Here is a 13,814-nt window from a genome sequence, read left to right as displayed (position 1 = left end):
CAGAGTTAAGGTTTTATTAGCATCTTTCTTTGTAATGCAGCCAAGCCTGATTCTAATACATCACAGTTTTAACTATCTATATGCCAGTGAACCCAAAGTTGTACCTTCAGTCACAATCTTTCCAGACTCATCTATCCAACAGCTACTGGAACATTTCCACTTGGATGTCCAACAGATCTTTCAAACTTAACTGTCCAAAACAGAATTCTTTATTTTTTTCCTCCCTAAAGTCTTCCTCCACTCATCCTCCCCATGGCAACCAAATGGCAAATGGTTTTTGGTGATAAATGATAACTGACCTATCTTGTAGCTCAAGCAAAACACCTAAATGTTGCCTCTGATTCCTTGTTTTCCCCTCACCCCCTGTCCAAACCATGCAAAATTCCTGCTCAATGCCATCTAAATACATCCCAAATCCATCTACCTTTCTTCATCTTTACTGTTACACATCTAGTTGAAATCATCATCATCTCTCACCTGGAATAATGCAATAGCATCCTCAATGTGCTTTTTGTAACTTAAGAAATCCTTCCCAGAGAGATGAAGTTCTGGAGATAGACAGTAGTGACAGCTGCACAAGAACATAAATGCCACCAAACTATACACCTAAAAGCGGCTAAAATGGTATATTTTATGTTAGGTGAAAAAAACCTTTCCTGGAAACAATATAGCCTCCTATATATTTTTCTAAATATTATGTAAATGTCCTTCACACTGAAGTCTTCAATCCATCTGGAAATCACTGTTGTGAATGGACAGTAATAGGAATCTAATTTAGTCTTTATTCTATATGGATACCACGTATTTCAATATCATTTAGTGAACAGGGTACACTTTCCCCTGTTTTAAAAGACCACTTAGTGGTATGCTAAACTCCCATATTTATGTGGGTGTGTTTCTAACTTTCCATTCTATTCCATCTGACCACTTTTCTATCCCTGAACCAATACTAGCAATTAACACTTAACAATTAAGTAGTCTTAATTATCATGGCTTCATATTAAGTTTTGATATCTGGGAGGAAGGGACTTCCATTTGATTTTTTTTTTTTTTTCAAAATTGACTTAGCAATTCCTAGTCCTTTGGATTTCCATATATATTTTAGGTTCAGCATGTCAAGTTCCATGAAAAATCATGTACAATTTTAATTAGAATTGCACTGAATTTGTAGAATTGGGGAAAACTGACACCTTTATGATACTGAGTCTTCCCACCCATGAATACAGTGTATCTCTCCATTTACTTGGGTCTTCTGTTACGTGTTTCAAAGAACATTACAATTTTCTCCCTAGAGGACTATACAGCTTCAGTTTGATCTATTTCTAGATACCTTTAGCTTTGAATACTGGTATGAATAGTACCTTTTTAAAAATTAAAATTCCTACTTAGCTATTGCTGGTATACAGAAGTTATTTTTTAATTCAGAAATCTTCCTGAAGGCCGTTTTTTCCCCATTTATTGAGTGCTACTTCCCTTTCCCAGATTTGTGATCTCTTCCCTTACCTTATAAATGCATGTATATGCATGTCTACACATATACACACACATTTCCTTTTGTTTTCTTTCTGGGATGTTTATTCTGTTCCATTGTTCTGTCTCCTACTACTACCACACTGTCTTAAATGCTGTAGTTTTATATTTTGATAGCATTACTATTCTGTCTCAAACTTTTCTTAGCTATTTATGTTCATTTACTTTTCCAAATAAATACTGCAATTATTTTGCAGGTTCTTCCCCAGAGCCCAATCACTCTTTATTACATCACCATCTACCTTCTTGTTAACTGATTTTGCTATCTTTCTCCCCCCACTGTAATTGGCTGCCTGCTCATCATTGTATTCCCAGTGTCTAAAACAGTGTCTGGCGCATACCAGGTGCACAAAAATGTTTGCTGAATAAATGGATGGAGATTTTAAACCTGGATGATTCAGAGAAACACAGAAAGAAAAGCAGGTTTTGAAGTAATGGTGAAAGATAAAAACTAGCTCAGTTTTGAGAGGAGGTGCTTAGATTACTCACAGGTGATTAATGTGTAGGCCTCAGGCCAGCACCTGGGGCACAAGAGTGGAGGTTCAATGAGATGGTCAAGGAGGAGAATGCATGCAAGAGCGTTGGGGGCGGGGAGGAAAGAAAAGATACTTGGAAATAACAAGTGCTGACGGAAGATGTGGAAAAAAAGAAACCCTTGTCCGCTCTTGGTGGGAATGCAAGCTGGTGCAGCCACTGTGGAAAACAGTATAGAAATAATTACAGAATTACCATATGATCTAGTAATTCCATTACTGGGTATTTACCCAAAGTAAATGAAAACATTAATTCAAAAAGATATAAACACCCTTATGTTTATTGCAGCATTATTTACCATAGCCAGGATATGGAAGCAGCCCATGTGTCCATCCACAGATGAATGGAGAAAGCAAGTCTATGCAATGGACTATCAGCCTTAAAATAGAATGGAAACTTGCCATTTGCAACAACATGGACGGATATAGAGATTATAATGTTAAGTGAAATAAGTCAAAGACAAATACCATAAGATTTCACTCATACGTGGAATTTAAGAAACAAAAAAGAGACCAAAAAAAAACCCGACTCTTAAATATAGAGAACTGGTGGTTGCCAAAGAGGAGGTGGATAGGCAGATGTGTGAAATAGGTGAAGGGAATTAAGAGTACACTTACAGTGATGAGCACTGACTAATGCACAGAATTGAATATATAGCACACCTGAAACTAATATTACATTCTGTTTATACTTGAATAAAAAATTTTAAAAATTAAAAAAAATTGTAAAAAATATTTTAATCAAAAAGAGACACGTTGTAAGAACCATGCCTAGGGCGAGCGCAGAACCAGCAATACGGAATCCAAAAAGAGGAAAAATTTTGAGGGCTAAGAAGAGGGAAATGAATTTAAGAGCTGGGTTTATTAATGACATAAACACATGAAGTAGTAATGTGCAGCATTCGCTTAATTTGGAAGTACAATTTCACCTAAGGAATCTAAGCTAGAGCCTCATACCTCCACCGGTAAAAATAATTAGAGAGCTCTATTAGACTACACACCAAAATTTGGGGAAAGGATTAATTTTAGAACCCTCTGGGGTCTTACAATGACCGTTCGGGGTTTAAAAACCTATCAGCATTCGATCTATGCACCCTCTCGGGTCACAGCTAGAAGCTGTGGTCTGGCAGGTTCCGATTTCAATGAAACTGTTTCCTACTCCTTCTCATCATCTTTCCGTGACTACCCAGTGGGGGCTGACGGTACCGGCAGGTGCTTTAGGGGCCTCAGGGAGGAACCAGAGCTGGGCAGCGACCGGGAAAGAATAGTCGGGCGGCCCAGGCTCGGAGAGGCCCTCTCTCCCGGCTGCAGGTCGACGGGTCAGCCGGTGTGTCAGGGGCCGCGCCCCCGCGCCGCCTCCCCGCTCCCCGCTGTGCCGACTTCGCCGAAGCCCTCGCCCTCGCCCGACCCCCACGAGCCCGGGCTCCCCTTCCTACCTGCCGCACGCGGACTCGGCCAGCCCTCAGCCGCTCACCGCCGACCCAGGCAGCAGGGAGCCCACCTTCCTCGGCGGTTCCCAGCCGGAGCCCTCCAGCTGGCTACCGGCGGCACGTGATACCACCCCCGTCGCGCCCCGCCCCGCCCCGCCCCCTAAGCCCTGCTCGTGCTCCGCCTCCCGCCGGCGTGCCCCACCCACAAGAGCGTCGCTGACCGATGACGTAGCCGGCGCAGGCACACTTGGCAAGGCCGAAGTGCTGCTGGATCCGAGGGTGGAGGTACGTGGTGTTGGCCCTCCCAGCGAGAGGGGAAAGTGGGGTGCGTGGAAAACCGAGGGCTCCCAAGGAAAGAGGGGAGGGGGAGAAAAGTCCTAGAAGCCTGTTCTCCGAGTGCTGGGGTACAGGGCGGTGTCCGGCACCTCTCGGGGCCCTTCCTGAAGAGGCTTGGAGGCTTCCCGCAGTAATTGAACCGTGGATTTCATTACGGGTAATGGCTCGCGTCCAGGTGAAGTTTAAGGATTAAGTTGGCGTCCGCTGCGTGGGATATTTTCCTCCTCGGGCAGATCATTGGGGAACCTGATTTATGTGGTAAAAGAACATGCGATCTGGAGACCTGGCTTCTCTCTCTGCCTCTCCCCACCCCTTCCTCTCTCTCTCTCCCCCTCCCCCCTCCCTCCCGCCCCCCCCGCCCCCCCCGCCCCCCGGAGCTATGGCTTAGTCTCTTCGATCCATATCATCTGTGAATGAGATAGTCGTCCTCACCATCCCTTTGACAGCTACCATTCTGTGATTTCTGCCTCCCGGAATCTTATCCTTTATCATTATCCTGGGTGGGACTAGAAATCTTGTGACTCGTGTTCTAAACTTGGTTTGGGTACGCGGGCGTAGAGTTAGGTTGCTTGCTTTGATTAGGATTGACTTGGTTAGCATTTGCAAGTAAGATTTCTGCATTAATATTCCAATAGACTCATCTTAATTTTTAAAAATCAGAATATCTATGTTAATGTTAGCCCTATGTTTTTCATAGACTTAAATGTTTAATGGGACATTTAATATTTTGCCTCATTTCAAGAGGCAAATCTCCAAAGTATATTGAGAAAGTTGATGTTTTTTTATTTTACCTTTTTTATTAGCATTTTAAAGGTCATCTGCAACTTCTGACTGGGAAAAGATGGTCAACGTCTTGAAAGGAGTGCTAATAGAATGGTTAGTAGTTTTGATACTTAATGAAATTTAAATCTCCATATTTAATCTTGATATATATGTACCTTCTCTAGAATCCGTGTTTTCGTTTTGTTCTAAGATCTAAAGGAATCGGGCGCCTGGGTGGCTCAGTCGTTAAAAGGTCAGCCTTCAGCTCAGGTCATGATTCCAGCGTCCTGGGATCGAGCCCCACATCGGGCTCTCTGCTCGGTGGGAAGCCTGCTTCTCCCTCTCCCACTCCCCCTGCTTGTGTTCCCTCTCTCGCTGTGTCACTGTCAAATAAATAAATAAAATCTTAAAAAAAAAAAAAGATCTAAAGGAATCAAGTCTTTCAGCTTTCTCAACTTCATTTTTCTTATATAACAAGTGAGACAGATTGTATTGCTGCGTTTCTTCCTGGTGCCAGATTTCAGTGTCTCAGTCCAGTTGATGTAATTGGCATATTTCCAGCATGTTTTGGTCTGGGGCAGTGTATTTTTTAGATCAACACTCTTTAGAGGAGCAGTGCTCATATTGTCCTCCAACCATCAGGGATTGACTAGAATTTTAAGGTCTGCCTATGTCTTCACCATCACAAACTGTGGTCTTGAAAAAGTAAGAAAATCAAGAGCCAGTTGAAGGTTGTCTAAACTAGGCACACATTTCACAGGAGAAGCTAGAAACCTTAATGGGTAGCAATGAATTCCTCAAAGCAAGCTATTAAGGGCTTTGTTATCACATAGTCTGAAAAACTAAACTACTGGACCAGTTCTTGCTCAGTCTCCACTTGTTTGTGATGGCAAGGCTGGGGGAGGAGCAAAACCAAACTGTAGGATACTCTGGCATTTAGGACAGCGTTGTCCTATAGAAATATAATGTGAGCCATATATGGAGTCTTAAATCTTCTATTAACCACATTAAGAGTAAATTGAAGCAGGTGAAATTAATATGTTTTATTTGACCCAGTGTCCAAAATATTTCAACATGTTCTAAATCTTCAAAGTTCTTACTAAGATTTCAAAATTTTGCTGAGTCTTTTTTCATACAACAGCTTCAAAATCCAGTGTGGAATTTACTTTCACAGCCCATCTCACAGGCTGGCCACATTTCAAGTGCTCCGTAGTGAGCAGTGCAGATTTAATGTTTGGATAGACACAACAAAGACAAGAAGAAAAGAGCCAGTGATGTAGGAGGGAAGCTAAGAGGGAATGTTTCATAAAGGTGAGTGGGCCATGTCCAGTGGTGATGAGAGATGGAACAAGATGAAGACACACTAGAAGTCAGCGATTTCTTTTTTTTCTCTCTTTTCTTTTTTTTTTTTAATGAGAACTGTTTTAGTAGAGAGGTGGGATAGATTTCAGATTGGAGTACTGCCCTAAGTACAGCCCTCTTGCGTCGGGGTTCCCCACTTAGCGGGAAGTCTGCTTGAGATTCTCTGATTCTCCCTCTCTCTGCCTCTCCCCCCACCGCAGAGTGCGCTGGCATGCATGCACGCACTCTTTCTCAAATCTTTAAAAAAAAATGTAAGTAATTGAATGTGCTAATAAAACAAAGTGTTGAGGGTAGAGCCAGAGAGTGTAATGCTAAGCGAAACAAGTCGGTCAGAGAAAGATAAATACCATGTGATTTCACTCATGTGGAATTTAAGAAACAAAATAAGCAGAGGGGAAAAAAGCAAGACAAATCAAGAAACAGACTCTTAATTATAGAGAACAAACTGATGATGATGGGGAGTAAGGAGTGCACTTGTGGTGATGAGCACCAGGTGTTGAATGGAAATGTTGAAATGTCGAATCACTAAATTAAGCATTGATTGTGACATTTTTATAATCAAATAATGTAGCAATTAAAGTATTTGAAAACATTTTTAAGTGATATGGGACAATGACATTGTGTAATACAATGGTAAATAAAAAGGTCTGAATGCTTTCATGAAATAACACTGAGCATTTACCAGATACTATCCTAAGCACATGGTACTACTCAGTTCTCACAACAACCCTATGAAATATAGGTATTCTTTTTTTTTTTTTTTAAGATTTTATTTATTTGAGAGAGATACAGATAGTGAGAGAGAGGAGAAGGAGAAGCAGGCTCCCCACTGAGCAGAGAGCCTGACATGGGGCTCAGCCCCAGTATCCTGGGATCATGACCCGAGCTGAAGGCAGACACTCAACCAACTGAGCCATGCAGGTGCCCCCCAGATATAGGTATTCTTATCCCCATTTTTAAGATTTTTTATTTATTTATTTGACAGCACAGCAGGGGGAGCAGCAGGCAGAGGGAGAGGGAGAAGCAGGCTCCCTGATAAGCAAGGAGCCCGACATAGGGCTCGATCCCAGGACCCTAGAATCATGACCTGAGCCAAAGGCAGACGCTGCACCGACTGAGCCACCCAGGCGCCCCCTTATTGTGTTAAGTTTTTAAAAAGAATGTGTGCATGCATATTCTTAGAATATCATATACACAGGCTAGTAATAACAAAAATATTTTTGGAACAGCAAATCCTTTAATAGGGATAGAAATGGGTAATTTAAACCTTTCTACCTATATCCTCCCACACACCCAGAAACTCTTGGCATTTTAATTGCTCTTCATTTGAGTATCTACTGTGAGCAAAGTGTTTTTAGATGTATTCTCTAAATCCAGCAACCCTGCAATATAAGTACCACTGTCTCCATCTTACTACCTAGGACCCTAAGACATGGAGAGGCTCAGTGATTTCATATATCATACATATTTTGGTTGACTTAGCTGGGCTTGGGGTTAGTCTTCTTTAGCGTCATGTCTTTCTAAGGATAAACCTATTGTATGTCATTTTGGGAACTTGGGACTGTTATTCTGGTTAGCTCAGTGTCCCCTGTGTTGGCCCTTTCTTTCTCTTAAGACCCTATTCATTGCAAATATTTATTGAGCACCTACAATATGCTGAACCCTAATAAAGGTAACTATATCTCAAGCTGGACAATACGCTTATTCCCAAAACACTTTGGAAAATGCTTGTAAGAAGGAAATAAGCAAACAAAGCCATTTCATGTTCAATAACAGTTTTCTAAAACATTCTGTTCTCAGGACATACAGAATTTGGAGAAATACTTTTAAGATTTTTAAGTAATTATACCTGTTAGCTAATTATTACCAGGAAAGATAGTTTACCATTGGCTGAGCCAAGATTATCATTCTTTTTTTTTTACTTTTTTTAAATTTTATTATGTTAATCACCATACATTACATCATTAGTTTTTGATGTAGTGTTCCATGATTCATTGCTTGAGTATAACACCCAGTGCTCCATTCAGTACGTGCCGTCTTTAATACCCATCACCAGGCTAACCCATCCCCCCACCGCCTCCCCCAAGACTATCATTCTGATGGGATGGACAGTGCTGACAATTTTGTGCAGGTGACCAGTGAAGTCTCTGATCTGCTTTACATCTAACTATGTCATCCTGGTAGAGCCTTTGTGGTGTAATACTTTTTAGAATCATGTTTTATAGAGGTTAAACTCACTCAGGTTATGTAGGAGGGAGTTTGATTGATACCTGCCTTCACATCTCCAGGTCAAAGACCTTTTTTTCTTGCTCACTAGCCCTGATCCCAGGACTTTAACCAAGTATGTCTATGGGCACTTGGTTTTGTTTTTCTCTCTTACCAGCAGGTTCTCCCATAGAATCTCTTCATGAGGAAGTAGAATAAATAGCCCTGTATGCAGGCAAGATATTCAAGTTCCCTTAATGTTTCATAATAAAAGTCCCTTAAACTTTGTCCTTTTGAATCGTTATAAATTATATTTCAGGTACATGCTTGAGAATTCAGTCTCAAATTGCTTGCTGTTTTCCTTTCAAAAAGTTGAAGCGGTTAATAAGGGAAGTAGTTATTTCAGTGTCTCACCAGTCACTTTGTAGGTATCTCATTTGTCAGTTAGCAGTGTGTCCCCAAGTATGGGGAATGGTGCTGGTTCAAGATGGTTTGTAGTAGAACACAAAAGGGAGGGGGAGAACACAAAAATTGTTTTTATATGACCAGTTTAATTTATTTGAGGATAAAAACACAGTAGGATGGTGATTCATACAGGCAAAGTTAAGCTTAAAATTGATTTAAAGGCAATTTAAAGAAAAATAAGAAGTAATATGTAGCTGAGGTGTTACAAGAGATGGCTAAATGAGCAAGGATAGTATGCAAATGGCAAAATTTGAAAACACCAACGTGCTAATTCAAAGCGCATTTGCAAGTCCCCCTGTCACTTAGGTCTCAATCCTTCTCTTACTGTTCCTGTCACCAGCACCTGACACAGTGGATCGCTTCCTCTTCTTGAATGTCCTTTGTTCACTTACCTTCCAGGACTCAGGGTTTTCTTCCTACCTCAGTGGTCACTGCTTTATAATCTACTTGGCTCATTTGTCCTTTTCTTCCTAACCTTTTGATATTAGGGAGACTGGGTCTTGGTCCTTGGTCCCTTCTCTGTAGCTGTGTTAATTCCCTTGTCAGAGCTTGATGACTGACTTTTTCTCTTCAGTCCGGACTTCACTGCTGAAATTCGGAATTGTCTATCCACTTTCCTACTCAGTTTTTTCACTTGGGTGCCAGTAGGCATCTCACAGGTAACATGCCTAAAACTCCACTCTTGATTTTCCCAGCAAACCTGTTCTTCCTCCTTCCTCCTCATCTCAGTAAAAGGCAACTCCACTTTTTCATTTGCTCTGACTGAAAATGTTGAGAGTCTCCTTAATTCTTCTCCTTCAAAGCTGGAGTCTAGTCTCAGCAAGTTAGGCAGGCTTTACATTCAACATATGTCTAGAATCCAGACACTTCTCCCCTCACTGTTACCATGTGGGTCCAAACCATTATCATCTCTTGCCTGGGTTACTACAGTCACCTTCTAATCAGTCTCCCTGTTTCTACCCTTGCCCTCACTACCCTCCAGTCAGTATGATCCTTGCGTTTAAAATTGAAGTCAGTCTGTAAGTTAAATCATGTCACTCAATAAAAGCAAACTGCTAAAATCACCTCCAAGGCCCTTTGTGATCTGGCCCAGCTATAACTTTCTGACCTCATCTTTGACTTCTGTCCCCTTTAGTCACCCCTCTCCAGCCTCATGGCCTTACTCTTCACTCTGCCTAGGACGCCCTTGCCTGAGTCACTACATGCCTTGCTTACTGCCTCTTGTTCATTCAGATGTCACTGCTCAGTAAGGCCTTTCCTGCCTCCCCTGTTTAAACTTACAAGGTCCTATCACTTTCATCACTGCCATTTCTCATCCTACTTCCCTACTTTGTGTGTGTGTGTGTGTGTGTGTGTGTGTGTGTGTGTGTGGATCATAATGCTACCAGTAGAATATAAGCTCCATAATGGAGGATTCTGAATTGTTTTGTTTACTGCTGAAGACCCAGGACCAGAGTAGTGTCTAGCACATGACAGCTGCTCAATAAATATTTATTGAATGAGTGAATAAAGCTTAAAATAGCAAATTTACTTCTGAACCAATCAATTCTGCAGATTAGAATGCTCATTCTAATTCTGCAACCATAGAATATGACTGAATTTTGCCAAACCTAGGTTATTGTTCCAAACTTAAGTGTAAGATGACAGGCATACTAGAAACTAAATTTAAAATTTATGTCAGTTCTGATGTGGGCAGACTTGTTTGTTTATTCACATTTTATGGTGTAGTAAATTGTTAATAAAATCATTGTAATGGTAAGTTACTGAAAATAATTAAAATCATCTCTAGGAAGACTTGACTTTATTAATAGTCAATATACCATGAACCATACTCATATAGTGATTGAAATAAGTCCTTTACCTTTGTTAGCTTCACTTACACCTAGTTTGTACTTGAAAAAAGTAAAACTTGTTTTTAATTTTTTCAGGAAATTACACTGACCTCATTTTTTGCTAAACACATTATTGTACATTATATTAGGTCTAAAGAGTGTCCTTTGTTGTGATTCAGGGTTTTTATGACAGGTGTTTCTGTAAATCCTAGAAATCGGTTTTTTTGTTTTTTTTTTTTTTTAGATTTATGTATTTATTTGAGAGACAGGTGTGGGAGAGCTGGTGGTGGGGGTGGGAAGAGGGAGAGAGAATCCTCAAGCAGACTCCCTGCTGAGCTCGGAGGCCGACATGGGGCTTGCTCCCAGGACCCTGAGGATTATGACCTGAGCTGAAATAAAGAGTTGGACACTTAGCCAGCTGACCCACCCAGGCACCCCATGTAAATCCTAGAAATTGTATCCCTCTTTTCCTTGTGACTTTATTCATTCCAAACTAAAAATCACAAATAAATAGAATTAAATTTGTGTCTCTTCTTTGAGCTCAGTATTCTCAAGAAGATTTTGGTAGGATTTCCTTTAAAGATTCTGAGTGATAGTTCAAACTTAAAAAGTTCAGAATTTTAAGGAGGAAAAAAAAAACACTTGGGAACCTACTGTAAGCCAAACACTATCCTTGGCATTATTCCCCTCTAATTTTTATAACAGTTCTGTTATGTAGGCTCATTTTGTGGCGTTGAAGATTAAGTACATATTAAGGTCACACAAGTAAGTGATAAAACTGAGATTGAATCCAGATCTGACTTTTACTGTTCACCCTGCTTTATCACAGTGACTGTTTAACTGATTTTGTAAATTAATTTTTCACTGGCAAGATAGTGAAAATCTATTGGCGTCTTAACTGTAATGGTCATGGGCAAGTAAGGAAATTAATTTTTTAAATCAGTTAAGGGAGCTGTGATTCTAGGCCCTATTAACTACAAAGCTCTGAACATTCCTTTTTCACCTGTCAGTGACAAATTACTCTTTTAAAATCTTATCATTGGCCTCTTTCTCTAAAACTTGATGGAACAGTTCTAATACTTGAGACGGAGTGAGGGATTGAGTAACAGTTTAGAACTTTTAAAGTTACCCTAAAAATTGTGCATGCCGAATTCTCATTGCTCAGGTGTAATTTGACAGCTCAGTGAGTCGTTATCATGTGTTTCTCTCTGCAGTGACCCTGCCATGAAGCAGTTCCTGCTGTACTTGGATGAATCAAATGCCTTAGGGAAGAAGTTCATCATTCAAGACATTGATGACACTCATGTCTTCGTTATTGCAGAGTTGGTTAACGTCCTCCAGGAGCGAGTAGGTGAATTAATGGACCAAAATGCTTTTTCTCTTACCCAGAAGTGAAGATACTCAATATTGATCACTTAGGAATTACAAGTAACAAATGTGAGAGACGGTCACCATTCAGTGCCCTGTGTGACAGATGAGACTTAGTGGCTTAGGCACATATCATGGGAAACCTGTGATGTTTGTTCAGAAAAAAGTCCCTGAACTGATTTTCTTGGTTTTTTCCCCAGTACATGTACCCTAGAATTTAAAAAAAGAAAGAAAAAAACTTCAATGGTTGTCTGTAATTTGGCTTTTATTATCCTACATTAAAATATAAATGTAAATGGTTTTTGAATACCAATTTAATACATTAAGAATATAATGGAATATGCCTTTATCAGTTTAACCTAGGTGTTTGTTTTGCTTGTTCCTGTTAATGTGGGATTTTGTAGTGTGGGTGTGGTTTGTTCTGATCTAATTAGAAACTGCACAGATTGATTACTTAGATAAATATGCCAAGGTGGGACCTTTGGTAATATTTATGTTTTTGCAAATAATATCTGCATAGTGGCCAGCTTTACTGGTGAAGAAGATGGGGAAGAGAACCATGTTACGTTAATGTAAACTACACTTTGCATTTCCCTAAAAATACAGTGTTTTAAAAGTACAGAGTATTTGGGGCGCCTGGGTGGTTTAGTTGGTTAAGCGTCCAACTCTTGATCTCAGCTCAGGTCTTGATCTCAGGGTCATGAGTTCAGGCCCCACGTGTAGAAGATTAGAAATAACCAAAGGGCATGTTGCGTTGCAAGCTTTATCTGTTCCTTGTTCAAACGTTTTTGGTCACATTTTCCTTTCCCATCAGGACAAGTGTTCTTTTGTTTAAAAAAAAAAAAAAAGATCTGTTTTATTTGTGCCTTATTCCATATGAGAATCCGTTTAAACTCTTTTTAAAAAGAAATAAGGACTGTAGAAAGAGTACAGCATAAGGAATATAGTCAATAATATTGTAATAACATTGTATGGTGACAGATGGTAAGTAGACATACCGTGGTGAGCATTTTGTAATGTATACAATTGTCAATTCACTATGTTTTACACCTAAAACTAACAGAATATTGTGTATCAACTACAATTTTAAAGAAAGGGAAGGAGGAGCAGCTAGAAACAAAGTGAGTCTTGTGGGAAGCGGGATGATTGGGTTAAGATATGTTGCATGTGGTTTTATGATTGTTTGGAGCAGAAATAACACTGATAGGAGCTTTGCTTCTCTTCCTGAAGATAGTGTTAACTAGGATGTGTTCATGTGATGAGAATTTTCTAAGAGAGAAGAGGACTTTTGCGATGCCATAACCCAGTTTTCTTCCCTCGTATGGTGTGCTTATTCAAAGCACCTGTGTACCATTTTCACTCACTTACACAAGCTGGACACTTCCACTGTTTGGTACAGTAGTTCCTCCATTATCGGTGGTTTCACTTTTCCACCAGCAACCAAGGTCCAGAAGCAGATGATTCTCCTTCTCACTATCGTCAGAAGGTTGATAGTAACCTAATGCTGTCATGATGCTTATGTCATTCACATCACTTCATCTCATCATATGGGCATTTTGTCATCTCACATGAGGATCCCACAAGAGGAAAGACGGTGAGTATAGTACAGTAAGATAGAGAGAGAGAGACCATATTCACATAACCTTAATTACAGTTTATTGTTATTCTATTAATTATTGTTCTTAATCTCTTACTGTGCCTAATTTATAAATTAAACTTTGTCATAGGTATGTACATATAGGAAAAAACATAGTATACATGGCTCAGTGCTTTCTGTGGTTTCAGGCATCCACTGGGGGTCTTGTAATATAACTACCATCTATCATGATTCCCACCAAAATAATCAATCCACAGAAGTTTGATTCTCATATAACAGTGCAAACAATTTTGTGGCATTATTGGTACATTTGGTACTAAAATTTGTTGAGTAGAAAATATATTTCTTTAGAATTTCCTGCTATACTGAAATGGTACTGAATCTTGTGTTTCAG

General features: G+C 40.0%; 2 protein-coding genes across 10 annotated transcripts in view; one reads left to right on the top strand and one right to left on the bottom strand.

The window, feature by feature from the left end:
* The window catches only part of SERAC1 (serine active site containing 1), a 62,944-nt gene extending 59,321 nt beyond the window's left edge, over positions 1-3,623 (bottom strand). For all 6 annotated transcript variants that reach the window (XR_013441045.1, XM_036110101.2, XM_078054514.1 and 3 more), the window contains exon 1: positions 3,500-3,623. The gene's annotated coding sequence lies outside the window, so the exon portion shown is untranslated. The remainder of the gene's footprint in view (positions 1-3,499) is intronic.
* A 70-nt stretch (positions 3,624-3,693) lies between these two features.
* Positions 3,694-12,181, top strand: GTF2H5 (general transcription factor IIH subunit 5). 4 transcript variants are annotated; one of them, XM_036110099.2, is made up of 3 exons: positions 3,694-3,778; positions 4,633-4,705; positions 11,670-12,181. In XM_036110099.2, exons 2-3 carry the CDS (start codon positions 4,671-4,673, stop codon positions 11,848-11,850), a joined length of 216 nt encoding a protein of 71 aa, XP_035965992.1. In that variant the 5' UTR covers positions 3,694-3,778; positions 4,633-4,670; the 3' UTR covers positions 11,851-12,181. The 4 variants fall into 4 exon arrangements, with proteins under 4 accessions (XP_035965992.1, XP_077910641.1, XP_035965993.1 ...); XM_078054515.1 differs by having other exon boundaries at positions 3,721-3,818; XM_036110100.2 differs by lacking the exon at positions 3,694-3,778 and adding an exon at positions 3,825-3,986.
* The last annotated feature ends 1,633 nt before the right edge of the window (positions 12,182-13,814 follow it).

This window comes from Halichoerus grypus, chromosome 9, assembly GCF_964656455.1.
Source record: "Halichoerus grypus chromosome 9, mHalGry1.hap1.1, whole genome shotgun sequence".
In the NCBI taxonomy this organism is placed as follows: domain Eukaryota; kingdom Metazoa; phylum Chordata; class Mammalia; order Carnivora; family Phocidae; genus Halichoerus; species Halichoerus grypus.
The sequence above is the reverse complement of the archived record's forward strand: the minus strand, read 5'-3'. Positions and strand labels throughout refer to the sequence as shown.

What these genes read in the sequence shown, in the direction of transcription:
- GTF2H5 (XM_036110099.2), top strand. Translation starts at nt 4,671, where the DNA reads ATGGTCAACGTCTTGAAAGGAGTGCTAATAGAATG. An exon ending in AAAGGAGTGCTAATAGAATG is followed by an intron (nt 4,706 to 11,669) that starts GTTAGTAGTTTT and finishes TTCTCTCTGCAG; the next exon opens with TGACCCTGCCATGAAGCAGT.